This window comes from Lepisosteus oculatus, chromosome 1 (assembly GCF_040954835.1).
Source record: "Lepisosteus oculatus isolate fLepOcu1 chromosome 1, fLepOcu1.hap2, whole genome shotgun sequence".
Lineage (NCBI taxonomy): Eukaryota > Metazoa > Chordata > Actinopteri > Semionotiformes > Lepisosteidae > Lepisosteus > Lepisosteus oculatus.
Window position 1 is genome coordinate 32,258,496 of NC_090696.1, and position 21,417 is coordinate 32,279,912.

The 21,417-nt window shown below is 37.2% G+C and overlaps 1 protein-coding gene across 1 annotated transcript; it reads right to left on the reverse strand.

Annotated features, from left to right (window-relative positions):
- Window positions 1-17,929: 17,929 nt before the first annotated feature.
- Window positions 17,930-21,182, reverse strand: LOC102691733 (histone H2A.Z). Its single transcript, XM_015345056.2, has 5 exons — window positions 21,074-21,182; window positions 20,743-20,820; window positions 20,344-20,457; window positions 19,973-20,102; window positions 17,930-19,104 (listed from the first exon to the last, which is right to left on the reverse strand). Exons 1-5 carry the CDS (start codon window positions 21,074-21,076, stop codon window positions 19,043-19,045), a joined length of 387 nt encoding a protein of 128 aa, XP_015200542.1. The 5' UTR covers window positions 21,077-21,182; the 3' UTR covers window positions 17,930-19,042.
- Window positions 21,183-21,417: the final 235 nt, after the last annotated feature.

Below are 21,417 nucleotides of genomic sequence, written 5' to 3' on the forward strand. Positions count from 1 at the left end.
CAAGAGTTTTAAGTACACTGATGTAGTTTTTGGCGTCTCACTTATGAGAAGCCATTCCTTGGTGTGGAGAAAGTGTTTGAAGTAGGCCTGGGAGAATATAAATGATAGATGCCTTGGCAGAAAACCTGGAAAAGATGTCCCCTGTGTGGAACGCAAGTCACATAATATGGTGGTTTCTGTGTTTAATAAGCACACTGTTCCAATATGGGTCTGCAATTTTATCACATTTATAGTAATATACTACAGTAATTTCATACAACACTTCATAGTTAAAAATGGAAACAGTTATTTTTATAAATTCCGACTACTATTTCTTTTTTTTTCTAGAATACATTTCAAACAATTACTCTATTCCAATTTTCAGCTAGCAGATTTTTACTTTTGTTGTGTTTTTCACTCTATACAGTTATATACTGAAGCTCTGTCTTGCTTGCATACTGGGAACTGTGGTATCTACTTTGTTTCACTCTGTACACTTGAGTTTGTGAATGACTGCACTGAAAAATATATTTTGCACAATAATAATACATGGTCCATCTTAGAAGATAAGTATTAGGTTTTTGTATGTTCATGCATTATACAATATGTGATTACCTATATCTGGATGACAGTATCAGCTTATGAACTGGAGTTGAGAGCAGAAAGACAATTTTTCTTCGTTCATTCCATTTTAATAGTATGTGTAAAATAATGCCTGAGGGACCAAGGACCTGAAAGAATACACCTGTGATAATCAATTTTCTGCTAGATTGTCTATTATGTGTTTTTTTTCCCCAAGCCAACAGTATTTTCTTTCTTCCTGTTACATACTGTTGTCTGGGTTGTGCAAATATACATAAAGCATTAAAGGACTGAGAGAGTCCTGGACCCAGTACAGCTGTGAACTTACAGTGTAGTTTGGTGAGTAAAACTATACTAATAATCTGTTTTATTACTAAATGCTTTTAAAGAAAATTCAAAGCACTTAACAATAGTACATACAGGAAACAAAAAGATGTTAAAACTAAACTGTCACAGTATATCAAATTGACCAGACAAAACCAAGAGTAAATTGAAATTATACACTAAAATCTGGAGTAAAAAGATTGGACTTTAAGGGAGTTTTATAACTTATTGAGCCTATGTTGTGGACCCATTTCTTAGGTAGAATAAGAAGTTGACCTTATCAGAATATCTCATATTACATATTGGACTTATTAGTATTATGAAATGTATCCTCAAGATAACCTGGAACCAGATTGTTCAGTTATTTATGTGTAATACGTGACCTCAAAATCCACTCTAAATAAATGTAATTTACACAGGACACAGACATAATAAATCATATTAAGTACCTTAGGAGATACCACATTGAGGAGTTGGAGTAAACTAATCCTGATTAAATTAAACTATCAATTTTTCAGCATCAGATGGGGCAAGGTCTTTAACCTGGTAATGTTACATGAATGGGAAGAAATATTAGGAATGACTAGAATGACAGTAAAGTTGAAAATAACACCCTAGTTTCTAATATCAGTCAATGGATCAATTTAAGTAGTAATGTCACTGAAATCAAGCTTTGTGTAGCTAGTGTTGGGAGCCAATAAGAATAGCCTTGTCACAGTTTACACATCTATATCTCCCTCATAGAGAGCTGCTCAGACTGGCAGCTGTAATGTGCAGAAACGTCAGCAGTAGTGTCTGATTTAGACTGAGTCCATGCTTTTAAATAATATGGCACTTCAGCAATTAGAAAACTTCTTAGTCCTTAAAAGAGTCATGGTAACCACAGGTCTATCCCGGAGGAATAGGGTGCAAAGTGAGCATTACCCTGGATGACATATCAGTCTATTGTAGTGTACAAAAGCACCATATCATTTATTTGCTGATAAATATTAGAGGTCCCAGTACAGAACCCTATGGAACACTCAGAGTAAATGAGACATCATCATATTTCAAAACAGTGGAGATTTATTAATTGGCTGCTATTACTCAATTATACTGAAAGACAAACCAGAAAAGGGAAAGACCAGTAATTTGTAAATAATTTTCATATGGTCCAGTAAAATGCCATAATTGTCAATATCAGGAATTCAGAAGCATACTATTGAGCTAGAGTCAGAAAACATCAACAAGTCATTCATTACATCAACAACCACTGTTTTAGTACCATAATATCAGTACCATGATGAATATTTTCAGGCGCAGTAAAATGATAAGGACCTTGAAAATATCAACATTGTGCCCTGAAACAGATTAGTGGAGAAACATACAGTACATAGAGGTGTGCACAGAACACTTGAATTGCTCAAGACACAGAATAGTTCTGGTTTTATTTTCTTCTATGGTCTAAAATATGTTATGAAAAATAATATTATCAGTTAAATTACTTTTATTCAATGTATTTAGCATTGTACTAAAAATGTCTGTTACAATCTTTGGAACAAAACTACAGCTGTATCCTAATAGTTTATGGTAGAAATGCATTAATAAATTTAATAAAGCAACCCTCAAATCTGTTTCCGTTCTGGATTATTTTGTTTCTTTCCTTGAGATTTTTTGGCCTGTAATTCTTCCTTGTTCTTTCCCACAGGTCTTTAAATCTTCATTGTAAAAACATAACAGATATACCCTTGCTTCACCTATGGCAACAGTACAAGAATATGACACATTCTCTCTCTCAAGAGAGTTGTAAGGCAGGAGTTAAAAAACTAAAAAGAAAGTTCATATTTAATTTGTCTGCTTTCATTTTGCTTCTAAAAGAAAGCTCTGCTTTGGTATCCTGGATTAACTTAAGCCGTTTCACAGAGTGTACAGAGGAAAAAAAAAGTGGAGCCGTTCACAGCCAGGGCCAACAGCAGGACATCCTGTTGGAGTTCAGAAATAACCATTTTCCTCCAATAAAAAAAGGAACCTGAGAAATAATCTCCCACAGAAGAGACACGGAGACATTGATTGTCAGCCTGGCATGTGGCCAAGGCCTGAGAGAAAAGGTCCTGGAGACCAACTGGAAAGCAGTCAAAAAGCACCTAAAGGAAGTCATTAAAGCTCTCATTTTATGAAAAGTTTGACCTTACAAAGGCATCTTCAAGTTTGTTCATAACAAAGCCCCGTAAATGCTTGCATCACAAAGAGTTTATTCGCTGTACAGGAAAGTTTTGCTAAAGCAATTGGTTGGATGTCTTACAAATGTTTGAGCGAATTTCACCTTTACAATTGTGTTTTCTGACTTTGAACAGTTAGAAAAAGTTTAAGTTTTACAGTACTAGAGTAATTACTATTGACATTAGCAGTAGTAACTACAAATGTAGATATCTGTTTAAAATAAGAAGAGAATCACATTTTTAAGAATGACTTAATTTCATGTCAATGAAGATGTCATTTATTTATATTTAATTTACTTTAATTCCAACATTTATCATATAACATTTCCTGTATACTGTATGTGGTGTTGCAGTTTTGCTAAATAGGAATTACTGTAGTTTGTGTACTTCTAAAATGTTATAATTTGAGAAAACCTAGAACTAGAGTGATTCAAACATAAGAATAAGAATTCTGTTATGAATGACATTCAAAATTCTAATTAAAATATGCACCTTTTTTGAAAAAAGTGAAGTTTGGGAAAATTACTGTAATATTCCTAAGTAAAATCTGTGATTTATGAGTTTGTAAATTTACATATACAGATTACAATTTAAGAGTAATTTATTAATTATGTAATCATGCTCAGTAGAACTTAAAAGTACTAGTAGACAACAGTACCAGGCAAAAGATTTTTCCCTTTTTATACATACATTTTTCTTTATCTCATAACTTAAGGTTTTAAGGCTTCCTGCTTAAAACATTCACTGTGGCAGATATAGAAATATAAAAATGAACAGACTACATTCAAGACTTGCCTTGGAGTGAACATATCAAAGTGCCAACCAGTACTCTTATCTAGTCTTCTGTTCCCAAAGTTGAATTTCCCTAGCTGGTGTAATCCGCCATTGTTACCAAATTTACACACAGTGACAATAATTCAAAGGCATTTATCGTATGTTTTAGCTTAGTTCTGTCCCAGCCCTTTTCTTTAGTCAGTCTTGGTGACCTCTGCGGGTTCTGTGGAATTCTGGGTGGCAGATTCATCCCAAAACTGCATACAAATTAGCTTTTCAAAAATCAGATCAAGTTATGTAAAGAACAAAAGCTAGCAGACTTCAAAGTGGAGGGGAACTGAGGGGGACCTCCACTTGCTATACAGGCAACCTAGTGGCACAGGGACTCTGAAACTTGCAGTTACTAGACCTTCTTTTTGTTATGTTTTTTTTTTATCCCTGCTCCCTTTCCTCGCAAATGGGTTCAGCTTTTAGAGCCAATCACAATCAAAACCTGTTCTTTGATTTTATTTTGACTATGACTGCTTCTACCCTCTACTTTGTTCCTCTCGATATAGCTCAGTGACCCACTGAGGCGTGAGTTCTCCCTGCCTACCACGTCTGGACCAGACTACAGACACTCTCTCTCTCTCTCTCACACACACACACAAAAAAAAATTCTCAGCCCGCAAATCTGCAGCGACTTCGTTTGTGAACCAAATCTCCCCGTCTTCACGAAGATCCCAGATCTTCCCATGTCTCTCCTTTTATCTTTTCCTCTTTCTAGTTACTCGCCCATGTGTGCATTTCCAGTACTGAAAAACAAGAACCTGAATGTCTTGGCATCACTTAAGTCTTCAGATTGAGAGATTTGTTTAAGAAAATGTTAAAAGAGGAAAAACAAATTAAAGCTGAAGTAGTGTCACATGTAATCTTGGTCTTGTTTTAGCAGTGTTCTTTTTAAAAGAAAAGGATTCTCTGTGCTTGAACTAAAATGACTGTGTTAGATAACCTAGCCCCAGTGGTAAGCATTTCCTGGTAAACAAAGGATCATTTAATTAAAAAAGCAATATTTTGAACATCATTCCCATAAATAGCATGCATATGCAACAGAAATTAATCTAATGTGCAATATGTCACAGATAAAATGGTGAACATAAAGAATACAATGGAACTTGGCACCACCATTTTGCTTCCCTAATTAATTGCTACCATTTGACATATCTAGTTTAATGTCATATTATCAAGGACTGATTCTTCAGTCCTAAAATAATACATCTGTTTGATTCAGAAAACATGTGAAAATAAAGCCTAGAGCAAGCGGAGTTATGCTTTGTACAGTATATACATACAGTAGCCTAGTACTTAATTGTCAGTGAATGTATGTAATCTTTTGATGACATGCTGCTACACACTTGCTATGAAAACTTCATAAACTTTAAATACTCCCACTACTTTCTTGGCACCATATGTCTCTAATGGCTTATTACAGAAAGGCACTGAAAAAGACTGAACAGCAGTGAAGTGGGTGAGAGCCTTAAGGTACAATATTTCCTTTGCAAAAATTGAAAACAAATGAAAAAGGAATACATTTTCTCTGTTCTTAATTGGTTTAATAGTTTGGTTTCAGTGCTGCGCATAGTTGAACCCTTTATTTTAGGATTATGCGTACTGACAGGCTCTGAGAAAGTCATAAATAATATACTTTCTAAGCACGTGCTGATCATAAAAAAATACTTTATTGCTTAGCCACTAGTAAAGGTGCAGTCTGTCATTTTGGGTCTGTTATTAACAGTTGATGTCCCTACATTGTCATTCAGTTTTAGTAGTGCAATTACATCTTCTATATGTACCATAAAATTGGAAAGCCAATTCACTCACAAACTTCATAAAATATGCAGTTCACAGGCCTCAAGCTATGTCCTGTCTCCTTCATTTTAGGTTTTTGCTTTAAAGAAAGTTGAGAACCAAATGTAAGTGTAGATTTTGACTGTCAACAGAAGCCAGTATTACAGTAATAAGGAGTACAGTTTTGATGGCTTTATGGTCTTTAAGATCTATCCAGTATTATAAATTACAACTTTGAAAGCAAAGTTATTTTTTATCTGGGTGTCTTCAGGTGCCTGTTGTTGCTGTAGCAGAGATGAGGAAGTCATAAATTAATTGTTTCCAGATTCAGATGACTCATCTTGTTGGAACCATACTCATTCTAACTTTGTAGCAAAGGGAAACATGTTAACCGTATCATGCTGGCTCAAACTAGTGTATTCAAATTTAATAAGAACAGTTATTTAATTAGTCTAAATCAAGACATGATGAATCTTCTAATGGGCACAACTGTGGACGCTTGGATTTCTGGTAATCCCCGGGATTTATTTGACAGTAAGGGCATAAAATTGAACAATGTGATTTTGCAAAATTATTTGCACCCATGTCAAAGCTTTCTACAGACATTCCAGGGCTTGTCGTTGCCCTGATAAAAGAGTGGGAGATCATCTCAAGGGGAGCTATCATGTGGAGTGAAAACAAGCCTCATAACTGACAGGCTTGTGCGTCAGGTCAGGGTTACCTCTTACAGTAAGGAGAAAGGGCTTGGATACTTAGATAGTTACAGACCTGCTCACTTGTAAGCAGAGTGTGTGACTCCCACAACTGGAAGGAAGAAATTCACTATTTTAAAGTATTTTATGGCGCACTATTCGGATGACACTGTTCTTTAATCTGTTTTTATCATTTTCATTTCCAAATAAAAGATTATGCTAAGAATGTCTGTATTTTCTTACACTTTGTCATTATTTGTGTGGGAAAACAATAAATAAACTTCAAAGCTGTGTTGTTCCCTAAAATACTAAATTAAAGTCAAACGTGACTTTAAGCAATGGCACTCCTGTGAAATACATTATTTCCACATATTCATGAGTGTTAAATAGTTGCAAGTATTTCAGAAAGAAACTGTTGCTATTTTACTTGACAGATAGAAATATCCATGGGATTTTAATTGTTAAGTACAGTTTAGAAAATTGTCTTAAATATAACATTTGGGAGCACTGAACAAATGCTGTCGAGAAATAATTAACATTTGTTACCAAATTAATATAAAACTATGGTTTATCAAAATATATAATTTTAACATAAACCTAGTGGAAATGTCAAACCAGATTAATGGATTTGGGCTATGCAGTTGCATTGAATTTAGTTAAATTTGCAACTTTTAATGTGAACTTTGGTATACACGATAGTACTTTTCTTACAGACTTACAGTTGTGGAAAAAATGTAGGTGTTAGACGGTCTGATATACTAATTATTCTTAACTGTTATGAATGATCTGAGTTGTTTTGACATTTTGTTTTGTAAATGTATAGTCTAATCATAAACATCATAACAAGTTCATATATATAGACTTATTTCCCTGTTATTATTCATATTTGATTTTTTTGTGTTGCATGGTACTGTACATAACAAAGCACCATATTCACAGACAGTCTAAAGCAGTTGAGCTTTTTAAATCATAGTTCAGGTTGGTAGCTGCGTCGGCATGGGTAGGCTGCAAAGGAACAAGTGATAGGTTTATTACATGCTAAAAAGAGAAGAAAGAAAACACAATGTTTTGGCTGTGGAGCTTTCTTCATGGGTGTGAGAAAAACCGGGCAGACAGCAAAGATTAAATAGCACAGGAGAACAAAAGCTGGGAGAGTGGAGGAGGCGGGAGCAGGGAAGAGGCAGAGAGGCCACTCAGGTGGTGCGAAGTGGAGAGGTGAAGACAAAACCTGCATGTGAATAGAGAAGATTACACAAAAAAAGTCTGTCATTGAGAGAAGGGGGAATCTGTGAACCAAGTTTTAGGACATTTTTTGTTTTTGTCGTTATGTTTTGGGAGTTAAGAAACCCTTAACCCTGAGAACACAGACGGAGAGATCAGTGTGATCATGGCCGTCTGAGGTGAAATGAGAAACTCTGGGCTTGGAGAAATCTTTAATCTTCACAGCCCTAACGTTCTCTGAAGTGGTCTCTGAGTCTCCTTCCGGTTTTCCCAACGGAGATAGTTGCAAGAGATACAGTACAGCATTTCTTGCAAGGGATACAGTAAATGAGGTTGCTGGAGATACAAGAGGTCACATGGGTGATCTGGAATTGTCCTGAGGGACCTTGAATGAGTGTGGTGTTAGATGTGTACTTGCAGGTGATACAGCGAGCTCTCTTGCAGGGGAAAGAACCTGGTGTGGATGATTGTTGAGGGCGGTCAAGGCAGCTGTGAACAAGAAGGTTCCACAGATTAGGTGGTCAGAAAAGAGGGCCCCAGTAGAGGGATCATCCTGTAGGATGGAAACGTTGTTGTTACTGGTCCTGTGGATAGAAAGTGTGTTCCTAAAACATATATAGATATATTTGAACCGCCTGTTGTATAACAGCATTATGTATAACATTATTATGTTGTAGAACATTACATCAGTTTCCATGAAAGCAATCCAGCAATTCACACATGAAAAAAATGGTTGGAACAGCATAAGTAAGGAATGATCACAGAAAACATTCCACAAACAGCCACTTACAACAGTTATTGAAACCTAGACAAGTCTAATATGTTTGTGTTTATGCTGGTTAAAGATTACAGACATAAATTTTACTGATAAACCACTTTGCAATTACAAGTATTGTGTGTAGCATTTGTCACCACGTTACAGAAAAGATAATGCTGCTCTGGAATAAGTCCAGAGAAGCTCAACCAGTTGCAATCTGGGGCTGAGAGGAATGTCCCTGACAGGCTGGAAGGGATTGAGCCATTTTAGTATTGAACAGGTAAGACAATGAGATGACATGATGCAAGCATTCAAAATCCTCAAAGTCATTAACAAAGTCAACCTACAGTACTGGATTTCTACAGAACCGTGAAACACGAGCCTGAAGACACAAATTGGACTAACTTAGAAGTGCATTTGAAACTGGAACACGAGGCATTTCTTCATCCTAAGGGTTGTAGGAGTATGGAATTACTTGGTGAAACTGTTGAATCTCAAACCCTGGTTTTGTTTAAGAAACAGCTGGAGGATGATAAGTTTCTAATTATCAAATGGGCTAGCTGGGCCAAATGACATCCTCTCTTTCGTAACCTTTCTCATTTTTATGTTCTTAAGCAGAGAGAAATATGTTGGAAAGAAAGCTGTTTCATTTTAAACCTTGCAAAACTATGTATAATCACAGTAGCAGAACAGTAGATATGAGTTTTATTGTCTTTATTACCAGTCTGCAGAGGAAAAGAGTGTTGATACAAACACAATTGACATTGATTATGTGCTAAACAGCAACACTTAATTGAAATGTAGCTGTCTGTATTTCATGTCGACATCTCCAGCTCATTCTAATCATTTCTCGACAAAACACAAAAACAACTATGAATACTGCATTTCTTTCTTTAATTAATTGTATATTCTTGTATCTCATATTCTAAACACTGCCACTCAGCTTCCATTTGTAATAATGTAATAATAAGCTGTGTAATAATAATTGCTTACACTTATATAGCGCTTTTCTGGACACTCCACTCAAAGCACTTTACAGGTACTTCCACCACCACCAATGTGCAGCATCCACCTGGATGATGGGACGGCAGCCATAGTGCGCCAGAATGCTCACCACACATCAGCTATTAGTGGGCAGGAGAGCAGAGTAATGAAGCCAATTCATAGACGGGGATTATATGGAGGTGATTGGTAAGGGCCAATGGGAAATTTGACCAGGGGTTACACCCCTACTCTTTTCGAGAACCGCCCTGGGTTTTTAATGACCACAGACAGTCAGGACCTCGGTTTTACATCTCATCCGAAGGACGACTCCTCTTTACAGTATAGTGTCCCCATCACTATACTGGGGCATTAGGACCTACATGGACCGCAGGGTGAGCATGCCTTGCTGGCCCCACTAGCACCTCTTCCAGCAGCAACATTAGTTTTTCCAGGAGGTCTCCCATCCAGGTACTGACCAGGCTCACACCTGCTTAGCTTCAGTGGGTTGCCAGTTGTGAGTTGAAGGGTGATATAGCAATTCTTCTTGAATTCAACTGGAGCACAATCTCCTCTCTGATATTCTGTTTAATGCCATAGCATTTAGGGAATGGTCATCAGCTTTTGTGACGCTTTGGAGTTCATTAAGACTTAAGTCACTATCGTTCATGGTAATCATTCACAGATGTGAATCTATGTGTTACCTCCTTTAATATCCCAGGGAAACACAGAAACCTTTGGTGGCCTCTATTTAGTTCTGGGGACTTTCAATGCATTTCCACCCATCCATCCAATTTTTAGCCACAGAATTGCAGAGTTGCCAGAGCCTATCCTGGTAAGCAATTGGCACAAGGCAGGATGCATCCTGGATGCCAGTCTATCACAGGGCACAAACAGACACCAAGACACACACACCAGGGCCAATTTTCCTAGAAGCCAATTAATCTACCAATATGTCTTTGGACTGTAGGAGGAAACCCATGCAAACACAATATAAACCCCATGCCGATAGCACCCCATTATACCTGGGGCTCCAGCGCTGCGAAGCAGCAATACCAACCACTGTGCTACCATGCTGCCCTTATTGCATTTCCAAAGAACAAAATCTTTCCGTAGATTTGTTTATGATATATATATAAGGAATACTTAGAGGTGTTTTATGAAATTCAGTTAATGGCGTTTCTAAAGGAAGTTTTGGAGGAACGTTCTTGTAGTAGTAATATATATAACCTTCTGAAATTCCTTTGTGCTTTTTAAAGGGCATATTTTGCTCTAATAATGAGAAAAAACAGCACCTACCTTGAGTTCATATTGCTCATTATGGAACATCTGGACCCCGACAAGAGTTTCTTCAAGAGCTATACTGTACACCCAGTCTCATTGGCCATCTCATACAGCTCCATCTCATCTTTCTTGCTCAGCTCACCATCCCCTAGTTCCTGTAGCAGGTGGCGCCATCCTACAGTCCCTGTCTCACCTTCTCCTAGAACATAGGTCTACCAAATCCAGGTGCCAGGAAACAGACCATTGTTCTCCTCCCAGAGCCAACTGCCCCAGTCGAGCGTTCAAAGTTATGATTCACTTTTGTCTCATTCTGTGTTTCATCTCTCTTTCCCAGCATGGTTATTTTCTTCAAAATGTCATCCTCCAGACATCAGAGCATGGAAGATAGCTCAACTGCAGGGAACACAGCAGGAGTGGAGAATCACTTTTTACTTTCTTGTCTCCTGTACTTCACACATTTCTCTTACACCCCCATCACCCCATCTACACCCTTGCAGCAGCTCCCTAGCTCCCTAGCTTATTCCTCATGAATGTGAGGGGCATGGGGTCAGTTTTGTCTCATGGTCAAGCTGCTGTTCTCATACCTAGGTGAGCTGTGCCAAATAACCTGTAATACATTTGTCCTTCCACTGCATTCATTGGACCCTAATTGAATGAATGTATGATAAATATGACTTTATTCTGTGCTACGCTATTGTGATTACAGTATAACATCATTCGATTTTTTTAAGTGAGACTAACTAATCTCTAAAGTATTCTGCAGGATGATTTTTTGTTCCTATTTCATTAGGCGTATGAAAATAATTGGTAGGAACTGTATATATGACTGTATATATATATTTTAGGATTTTAATAAAAACATAATCTTGCTTTTTTCAAACTTCATTTTTAGCAATGTGAAAGGATAAGAAAACTACCTATACCTTTGACATTGTCTTCTTATTTTGAGTTTAGATAAATAATTGAGTTAGCCCCACTTCAGTAATAAAATTTGTGTCAGCATCTGTTTCAGTGAACCTGTGAGCCCTGGACATGCGGCCAAACCTGCACTCTCATCAGAGCCTTTACTGGGCGAGCAGCCTTTTTCTTATGTTGTAAAAATGGAAGGATGTACAATTATAGTTTACTTTGTCCTGTATTTGATCAAATACTGTGAATTAATTTAGACCTCACTGTTTTCTGCACTGAACGTCAAGTATTTTCATGGTAGATTATAAGAAAACCTCTTATCTTCCATACTTCATTTCACGCTTTCACATGATGTCACATTACATTTATGTAGCATTTTATGATAACTGGAGGCATTTTTCTAATTAAAAGGAATAGGAACTATACACTGTGTAACTAATTGCAGTGTGTTGCAGGATATGGAAGCTTTCTTGGAAAATACTCCAGTCTAGCTGTGCAGGTGTTCTTCTGGAACTCTGCTCTGAAATGATATTGAACAATCAAATATATTGAACATATAAACACCTTTAGTGTGTATAATTTTATTTCGAACCGAAAACAGAAGTAAGTGAAGTGAAGTGCTTTGGCAAGGAAATAATCATTAGGCTGGGACTTCAGAGCAAGTTACATGTCTTATCTTTTTGCTTTTCTCTCTTTCTCCCTAGGCTGAGTTTGTTTGCCAAGCTAAAAGGTTTCCTGAAAACTCTTGAAAACATAAAAACACGTGAAAGAATACCAACAAGAGCGGCTTTCATGATCTGCATTTCATGCTTTTTTCCGTTACAGAACACTCACACAATTCAATATAATTCACACAGAATACAAGATAATTATATTTCCTTTTCCACGGAGATACAGTAAATCATTATACACATTCTCTACCCCTCATTGGAATCTAAATCTAAAAGAAATAGCTCTGCCATTCAGACAGTTAATCATTTGTTTACTCATGTACTGTATGTTGCTGTACAGAAAATACATCCAGAATACGTTATGAACATTATGAATTTACTTAAAGCCTCCACTACTGTTGTGTACTATTATAACAACTTTGTTGTTAATATAGCTCTTAGTTTGAAAGATAAGAGACTACCTTTTTTCTTTTAGTAATTCGTATTGATCACAAGAACCCAGAACAAACTACAAATGAAGAGGCAATGCAAACTGTTGCTGTGCTGTAGCTAATTCATCAGTAAAGTCAATGGTTCATTGTCATGTGCTCCTTCTCATTGACACCATATGTTCGTCTCTACATATACATTAAGCTAAAGGCGACATCTTTTACTATAAAACACAGATAAGGATCTGTTATTTTTGGCATACGCCACGTGGTTAAAATTGTAGTAAACGTTTTCCATATAATTGCACTCCTGTATAAAGAGGGAAAATCTTTACGTGATTTTCAAGGTGTGGTATCTGAAACATGCATGAAGCAGTCTCATCTGTCATTTAAAAAAACAACCCAAACGTAAAGGTTCTAAAAGCTGACTAACAGGGATAAGCAATACTTTAAGCTATTATCTTTAGGAAATAGAGAATAGTGTTGAATTGATAACAGAATCTGATAGAACTCAGGTTCATCATTCATCCACCAAGAGTATGAAGGTCACTTTTGAAATTGGGACTTAAAAGATGTGTTTCAGTAAGAAAACCTGTTATGAAAGTGGAATGAGGTGGAAAGGGCTCAAATATGCATAAGAAAGCAAAAACTGGAATATGGAATAATGGTTTAAGTTAATTTGGAAAGTTGACTCTAGTTTTCTTGATCTAAGTGAAGCATTGATAAGAAAGAGAGATGACAACAGCATCTTACCTTCCTACAGCAAGATACTAATCCAAAGCACTCAGCTGGATGAAATTAAATGGTCATAAATGTTGTGAGGTCTGGGAAGAAGAACAGAACACCATTTCACAAAAGAGTTGATAAAATTATTTGAATTATCTAAATACAATCAAATCAAAAGGGTATTCGATAAAAATCAGAAGAAGCTTTGTAATAAGAAATATTGCTGAGTACTAAACAAGAGGTTTCACGGAATCCTCACATAAAGCAAATAGGGAACGTACTCTGAAACAATTCTGCTGCTCAGTCTGTCATAAAACAATTGTGAATTACAAGTCACTTTGAATGAAACTTTGTGCAATATGCAAATATACAATTCAGGACTGGTGAGGAAGCCACTGAGCATTTGCTTGACCATAGTATTCAAATACTATAGGGCAGTAACAAAGTATTGAACATTAAATGACTGCACAGTTGCATATGTGCATGCAGGATCACTGTTGACTCAAAATACTGTATTTCTGTTGTCATTTCCCCATAGGAAATAGTCAATAACCAAGAGCCCTCTCTCCTTTTGGGCTTGGCTATGATGACTAGTGGAGCAATTGAAAGACTTTGACTGTCTTTTTTCCTGGGTGGTCTGCTGTTCCCAAGGTTGACCTAAAAAAGCTCTGTCAACCCTGCTTGGAGTGCCCACATTGTCAGAAATTTGTACCCTTTGAAACTCCAAGTTAATAATAGTGGATCCCCATCGAAGTAAGCCTTTCACTGCATTGCAAAACCACTAAAAGACATAATCTGGGAGAAAATAAATTGGTCAGGACAGAGGCAACTCAAGTGTGCTTTTCCAATTTTGGGATAAAGTTCCCATCATGCCTGTTGGCCATTTGTATTGAACTAAAGGGAGAAACACTGTCTCCCACCTTTAAGGAGCAGAAAAAAAATATATCATTCAAAATTCAATAGAAAAACAAGCCTTTTATTTGGGTAGTGGAAAGCTATACAAGAATGTCAGTCTCAGACTGTCACGGCCATTACAGAGTATCCTTAGGCATGTGGGCTCATGTTGTGAAAACTGGTGCTGACTCCATCAGGCAGAGACGTGTTTGAGTGATACTACACACCTGCACAATTACCTCACCTGACCCTAGATCACACCTGTGTTAGAATGGCAATTTGTCATTAATTGTCCAGTTTTTTTAAAAAAAAGGCAAAGTAAACTTAAGAATTTCCTTTGCTCAAATACTTTTCTTTTTAACCCTTTTGCACAAAAATGTAATGATCCATAATGAGGTATCTTTTAAAGATAAAACTGAAAATGGATGTGAAAGGAATTTGAGTTCAAACACTAGGAGACAAAACATCTTTCAGCTGTGTGCCTCCCATTATTGGGAATATAATCTTCACAATATATGATAGTGAAAAGGTTACAAAATGTATAGAACAATATTTGCAACCAACACTTTTGAGCTGAGGCATTGATGCAATTGACTGTATTTGTGAAACAAATCTAAGGCTAGAAGACCATAGTTTAAACAGCTATTAAAATTTTAATTCCATTAAAAATCTAAATAAAAAATATACTGTGGACAGTATATGTGGACATTAGCTCCACACTAAGATAAAAAAATGACAGAAGAGACTTTTTTAATCAAAGCAACTAATAAACTACACAAACATGTGGAGGGCTTTCAAAACACTTAAAGACTATGATAAGACCCATTATTGAAGATGATTTGAGTAAAGAATGGCAACAGAAGAGATTTAATTCTAAGCCCCATAGTAGACACACCTGCAATTAAATTACAGTCCGTTAGAATATTTCTTTGCTGCCTAATTATATTAAATCATTAAATAGCACGAAATATGAAAACTGAATATAGATATCTGTTCAGTTGTGTAATCCTTCCATTTATGATCTAAAAGAAACAAAGGAGGTTATATTTTATACTGTAAATCAGGTTTCTCAGCGTTTTAATAGATGTTAATCAGTTTTGTGCTCCAAGTTACTTCAGGCTAGCGTTCTTAAGTATTACATGATATATGAGCGCCCCCTACTGGTAACACAATATACAAGATTGATGAAAAGCTATCAGAGTAGGCATTCTAGTTTCAGAAAATCTGTTTGACAACCAGCAAATTATTGAATCAAGGTTTAACAGAATTATCAAGAACTTCAGCTTTGTATGTAGTCACTTGTTCACTTACTCTGAAGACAAATTGCTGTGTTTCTCATTAAATAAGAAATGTGCCTCTAAATATTCTTACAGATGTACATATATTTAAGATTCTGAAAAGTTTTAATTCATTGCACCTAGAAGTGTGTATGGGCCTCAAAAAGAGGAAGATCACATGCTAGTCTCTAAAAATAGCAATAAAGTGACTTTTGCCATCTACTTTCTCTACCTTTTTCTAAGGCTGTAATGTTCAACTAGCATTTGAAATCTATTTAGGGTCCACACAATTACAATCAGTATTGGAGCCTAAACACTCCCCCTAGAGGAGATTCTAAAATAATCTAAAAAAGGTCAGAAACTACAACATGCTTTTCGGTCCATAAACCTAAAGTTCAACATCCAAGGCTGAGGTGCCTCAAACGGTGACCACACATCTCTCAGCCTAGAACAGCCATCCTGAACCTGAGGCTCAGGCAGCCCCTGGGGTGCAAGAAGCTCTTTTTTTGTGGTGCAGAACGACAGGCCAGATTGTTTTAGAAGGTACATCAAAACAAATTCATTGCCAACACATGAAGGACAACTACTTTGCTTCAAACATGGGTATTTAAATTTAAACTTTAAAATTAAAATGTATCATTCTAAAAAGTGCAACTTTTTCTATGTATCCTTAATTTGACATCAAAATAAAAAGCTTAATTCTATTGGTCTTAGGTTTCAAGAACTAACTTACTTTTTTTGATGAGAGACAAGAACAATATTGAGAGCCAAAGGGATGCAGATGGCAGTAAAGGTGAAGAATAACCCCCCAGCAGTTTTTACAGTACATCTCTCCACTGCAGGTATTACTGCTGCATCCAACAGGTATAATAGTACCATCAGCAGGAATTGGTTAAGTACTACAGTGGAATGAAAACATGCAGAGGTTGCAAGACTGTAGGGTCAGGACTGTACATTCCTGCTCAAGTTGGGCCCCTCCAGAGGAGCCCCAATCCAATTGATTTAATGGTAACCTGGTATATCTGCTTCCCAAGACTGAACAATTACTGTCAATGAAACAGGTGATGCATTTCATTTAATCATTTAGAGATGTAGAATAAAATGTACAGAAACCCACTCCAGTAAAAGATTCTTTAATAGATTAATATATGTGCACCCATATATATGTGAAAACCACTCAACAGCTAAAATATAAAAGTCAAATAAGTGTTCAATGAGAAACAGCTTGGCTGCAACAATAAAGCAAGTGTGGAGGCCTCCAAGAACTGGAATTACTTTCAAAGATTTACTACAGTGGTAATAAAGCAAGTATCCTGGAGAAAACTAAAACATGAAATATTGGTTTACAAATACTAAATTTCACATGTATTGTTTCTGAATAGCTAAACATCTTCTCCAACTAGTTTTAAAATTTGCTCCCTTAATTTAAGTACAAAGAATGAATGTATTTAATAAGCCATTAACTTATCACTTCATTATGAACAAGTGGAAATGATACATTCTTCCCATGACCAGAGCCTTAACCCATTACCTAAATTGGTTGGTTCCAAACCACCAGTTTAAGTTAACTTTAAGTGAAGCCATTTTTAGTAAAGACTGTATAAGTAGCTAAATGAATTCAAGACGGGGCAAACAGCTGGTCGGTGAACATTTAATGTACACGATATTGGAATGCAGGTATCAATACAAATAGAAAATAGTTATTGGCTTAAATTTCTGAAGAGATCTTGGGGTTGATGCAGTTATCCTACTATGTAAGGATGCAAAAAATTGTACAATGCACTAGGAGACCTTCTTTATATAAAAATACCCCCATCCAATTTGCCCCAAGGTTAAAAAGATATTGCTTCTCTGGAAATGATACGAAGAGCAAGCATAAACAGTTGGGGAGGGATATGAGAGAATCAAGGAAAACTTGATACCAGTATTCAAAAGTTTAGAAAGGTACTGACAAGTAATCCAGGTAACTTCAGTATATGTGAAATAAACCCAGAGGCCATCTTTGGAAATGGTAGATGTGAATTTAAATCAGGAGCCCAAAGGGTTGTGGGTAGCCAGATCATACTCGCCCAAACCCTGGCTTCTTCCCAGAAAGAACTTGTGAAGACACCTAGATCAATGAACAATCAATTTACTTGTCTGTAACCTCTTGAATTGGCAACAAGGTTTAGAATTGGAAATACCAAGCCACCTTTTAAAGGAGCTGAAAGAAATTTAAAAAAAAAAAAACAAGCTTTGAAAGCCAAACAAATCCAACAGCATGGGACAGTCGGTTGCACTCCCTCTTAAAGCCTTAATTGTAAAGGGAGCCAAAATTCATGCTGGGAACAAATATTAGGATCATACATGCTTACACTAACCAGGTCCGGTGAGAAATTTTAATTTACAACAAACATGAGACTCACTTCTAGAACAAGGCATTTATTGGAACAATTTGAGTGAAGTACCCTGCTTAAGGATAAAATGGCAACATCCCATCCATAATCTTAGCTTTCAAAGTGCAGTCTTAACTACTCAACATTGCAGACATGCTGACACTGCTAATACAGATTTCTAACACCCAGCCCAAGTTTGTTCCAGCTGAGCTCTAAGCCATTTGATTAGTATTTAATTAACCTGGAACATACAGTTGATGGAAAGTCAGACATTTAACAGGTGAAAACAGAATTTAAACAATTGCAGAACATTAACTTTAAAAGTGACCTGAGCTTTTTATGCATTTCTTTGTAAGGAGTTGATGCATACTTAAGTCAATATTACCACAGACCATTTAACCAAACATTAGGACAAGATAGTCCAAATATTTCACAGGATTTTTATAGTAAGCTTTCTTTGTAAACACCCCATTGAGAAACTGGTGTCAATTTAGTCAATACATACAGCCTACCATTATTCAAATACCAGTGTATTTAATATTTCAAGACTCCTGTACAGCTGCTCAGATAATCTGATCTCCCATGGTGGACTGTGCAAGTCAAAACCATAGGAAAAAAAAACATTTTAGGTAGGTTTCTCAGCTAGAAACAGGAACTAGTGTGGTTACACACAAAACTGATCAACTGATAATTCTTATGCAGGTGGATATTTGGAGATACAATATCTTAAACATGTGCTGCCAAGTACTTCAAACTACTTAATATACTGTACTTCAAAACATGCATTTCCAAATTCACCAAAATCATAACGCTTTATAGCATTGGAAACAAAGCAGTCAATACTTTAACTTTATTCCAGGACAAAACTTCAATCATATAAAGCGGATTTTAAATTTAACAGAACAAATCAGTTCCTGGATCACACATTAAATAGGAAACAATACTGCTGCAGTACCTCAACCTAGTATTAAAATAAATCAGGCTTCTTTGAAGCCAATGTATTTAAAATACCTCAGAAATGAGAATATGCAAAGCTCAAAACAATTTAAAAAGTCTAATACAAAGCGGAACAAGTCTCATGCTCTTTAAGAACAACCCTTTAAACCATTAGTCCTGAGATAGCTTGGCCAGCGTCAGCTTGAATTATACAGTTTTCTGCTGTCCCTTCTTCCCAATCAGCGACTTGTGGATGTGAGGGATAACACCTGTGGACAAAATTCAATTTCAGAGTGTTAAGGCCTGCACTTTTCCAGGTCAGATTAAAGGGCTTGTGCATCAGTGAAAACTGGTGTCATTTTCTAAAGACCTCAAAATCAAGGTGGACAGAAGTCTTCCCATTTCTCCTCTCCAAAACACAGATGTTTTGAAGAGCAAACATGTTATAAATAGGGAACATCCCCTGGTATTTGAGAATGTCAAAGGACATTAAAAAAAAACTATTTATAGAGCACCTTTCATTCAAATAGCAGCAAAAGTGCTTTCCAAACCAAGCATAAAAAAAAATCTTAAAATGAAGAAACCTACTTTCAGTTGTAAAGGAAAACTATAATCAGTAAAGCAACAAATGTCAACTTATGCTTGAAAAGGAAAAATAGAAATGAGGAAAGTCATAATAAAATGAGAATAAAAGAAATAGAAAGAACAAAGAACCATTTTAACTAAAAGCTAAATTAAAAATATATTTTCAAACGCTTTTTAAAACAATGTACCAAGCTTGACTGCCTAATAAAACGTTGTAGGGAGTTCCATCATTTAGAAGCATAAAAACAAAAAGCAGTCTCTCCACTCCAAGTATTTCACTTGTGGTATTGGCAGATCTCAGGTCACGTATAGGACATAAGCAAAGAAAAGCCAAGTAACCAGATTAAAATTAGTTTAGAACCCCCCCAAATCAATTATGGTTTCAATTTCACACAGGCGATGTTATACTACAGAAATATTTTTTTTTTTAAAAAAGCAGAGAGTTCTGCCTTGCTTATTGTTTATGAACCGTTTAAGTGCTCCCGTCTACCAAACGTGGCACATCTGCACAAATGAAGAGGAGGGCTAGCACAGTACAAAAGTACTCCTTACCACCACCCGCGATGGTCGCCTTAATGAGCGAGTCCAACTCCTCGTCCCCTCGAATCGCCAGCTGCAAGTGACGCGGAGTGATGCGCTTTACTTTCAGGTCTTTAGACGCATTTCCTGCCAGCTCCAGAACCTGGGGGGGGACAGAAAGGGTGTCTTTATCGCCAGTGTCCCCGCTGCCTTCCCGCCTCTGCTGCAGCCATGGGGAGGGGGACCACCAGCAATGCAGTCCCCGCACATGTCAAGGAGCCTGGCACTTCTGAACGGATAGAGAAGGGGAGTAGGAAGCAGCGTGGATTCGACATAAAGCAATTAATACACCTTCACTGTAGCTCCTGCCCTACAGAGGTTTTGCCCGTAAGCAGCCAACACACCTCGGCGGTCAGGTACTCCAGAATGGCCGCGCTGTACACCGCTGCGGTGGCCCCCACACGCCCGTGGCTCGTGGTCCTGGATTTCAGATGCCGGTGAATACGACCCACTGGAAACTACCAATGAGAAGGAAAACAAGCAGAAAAGGCGTTAGTCTCTCCCGATTAGGAAGATATTTGCCCCCCACTTAAGGTACAGTTTTGATATGGTTACACAACAAAATATGAACTACAGCGTGTCTTTGAGAAACTTGTACCCCTCACTTCCGCAACATCGCGATCCACATGAATCGGATCCCTCCCCACACACACCACACACACACGCTTTTCACTAGTTCAACACCACATATCCACAAGCTTTGCCGGCTTCCCCCACTGCAGAGGAAGAGACGCGATACAGACCTGCAGCCCGGCTCTCTGCGAGCGCGAAACAGCCTTTGTCTTGGTCTTTCCGGAGTCCTTCCCTGCTTTCCCTCCAGCCTGAAAAGCACATTGTAGCAGATCAGTACTGCTCAAAGATAGGAAATGCAAGGACAAAACAAAAACGAAGGCTAATCAGATTAACTTCAATCGCCACGAGCCAAGAGACAAGCGTATGTGCAAAACAGACGCCAACTGCGTCCTGGTGCGCCACGATGCAACTTGTCTTCAGTAATTCCACCCCAATTTACCTACATTGGGAATACACGGTGCAAGATCGAGGTCTTCTAACACAGTTACGAAAACCGCTTACCATTTTATTCCAGTCAGTAACTACAATGACAAATTATGCGCGCTGCTACCACCACTCTCCTCTCTCTGCCTGATTTAAACTCATATCCCGCCTTCTCTCTGTTATATGCAAGCTAAAGTACAACATCCGGGACCTGGAACTCCATTACGAGCCAATTACATTTCTAGATAATTAGAGGGTGCCTCGTCAGTCCAACCAATCACCAATGTCTTTTTGTTCAAAAGGGCAGAATACGGTTATTACGCGCCTATTCTTTTTAGCGGAATTGTGGGAAATGTAGTTCTTCTCCGGTGTATTTGTATTTCAAGTTAACGTTTTAATGTTTAAGTTTATTTTTGGTCCTT

Bases quoted from the DNA above. Each gene is read 5' to 3' on its own strand.
- LOC102691733 (XM_015345056.2), bottom strand. The intron at 20,458-20,742 runs GTCTGTATCGCG...TCTCATTGGTAG, and splicing joins CGCAGAGAGCCGGGCTGCAG to TTTCCAGTGGGTCGTATTCA. The intron at 19,105-19,972 runs GTAAGGAGTACT...TTTTGTCCACAG, and splicing joins GGCGACCATCGCGGGTGGTG to GTGTTATCCCTCACATCCAC.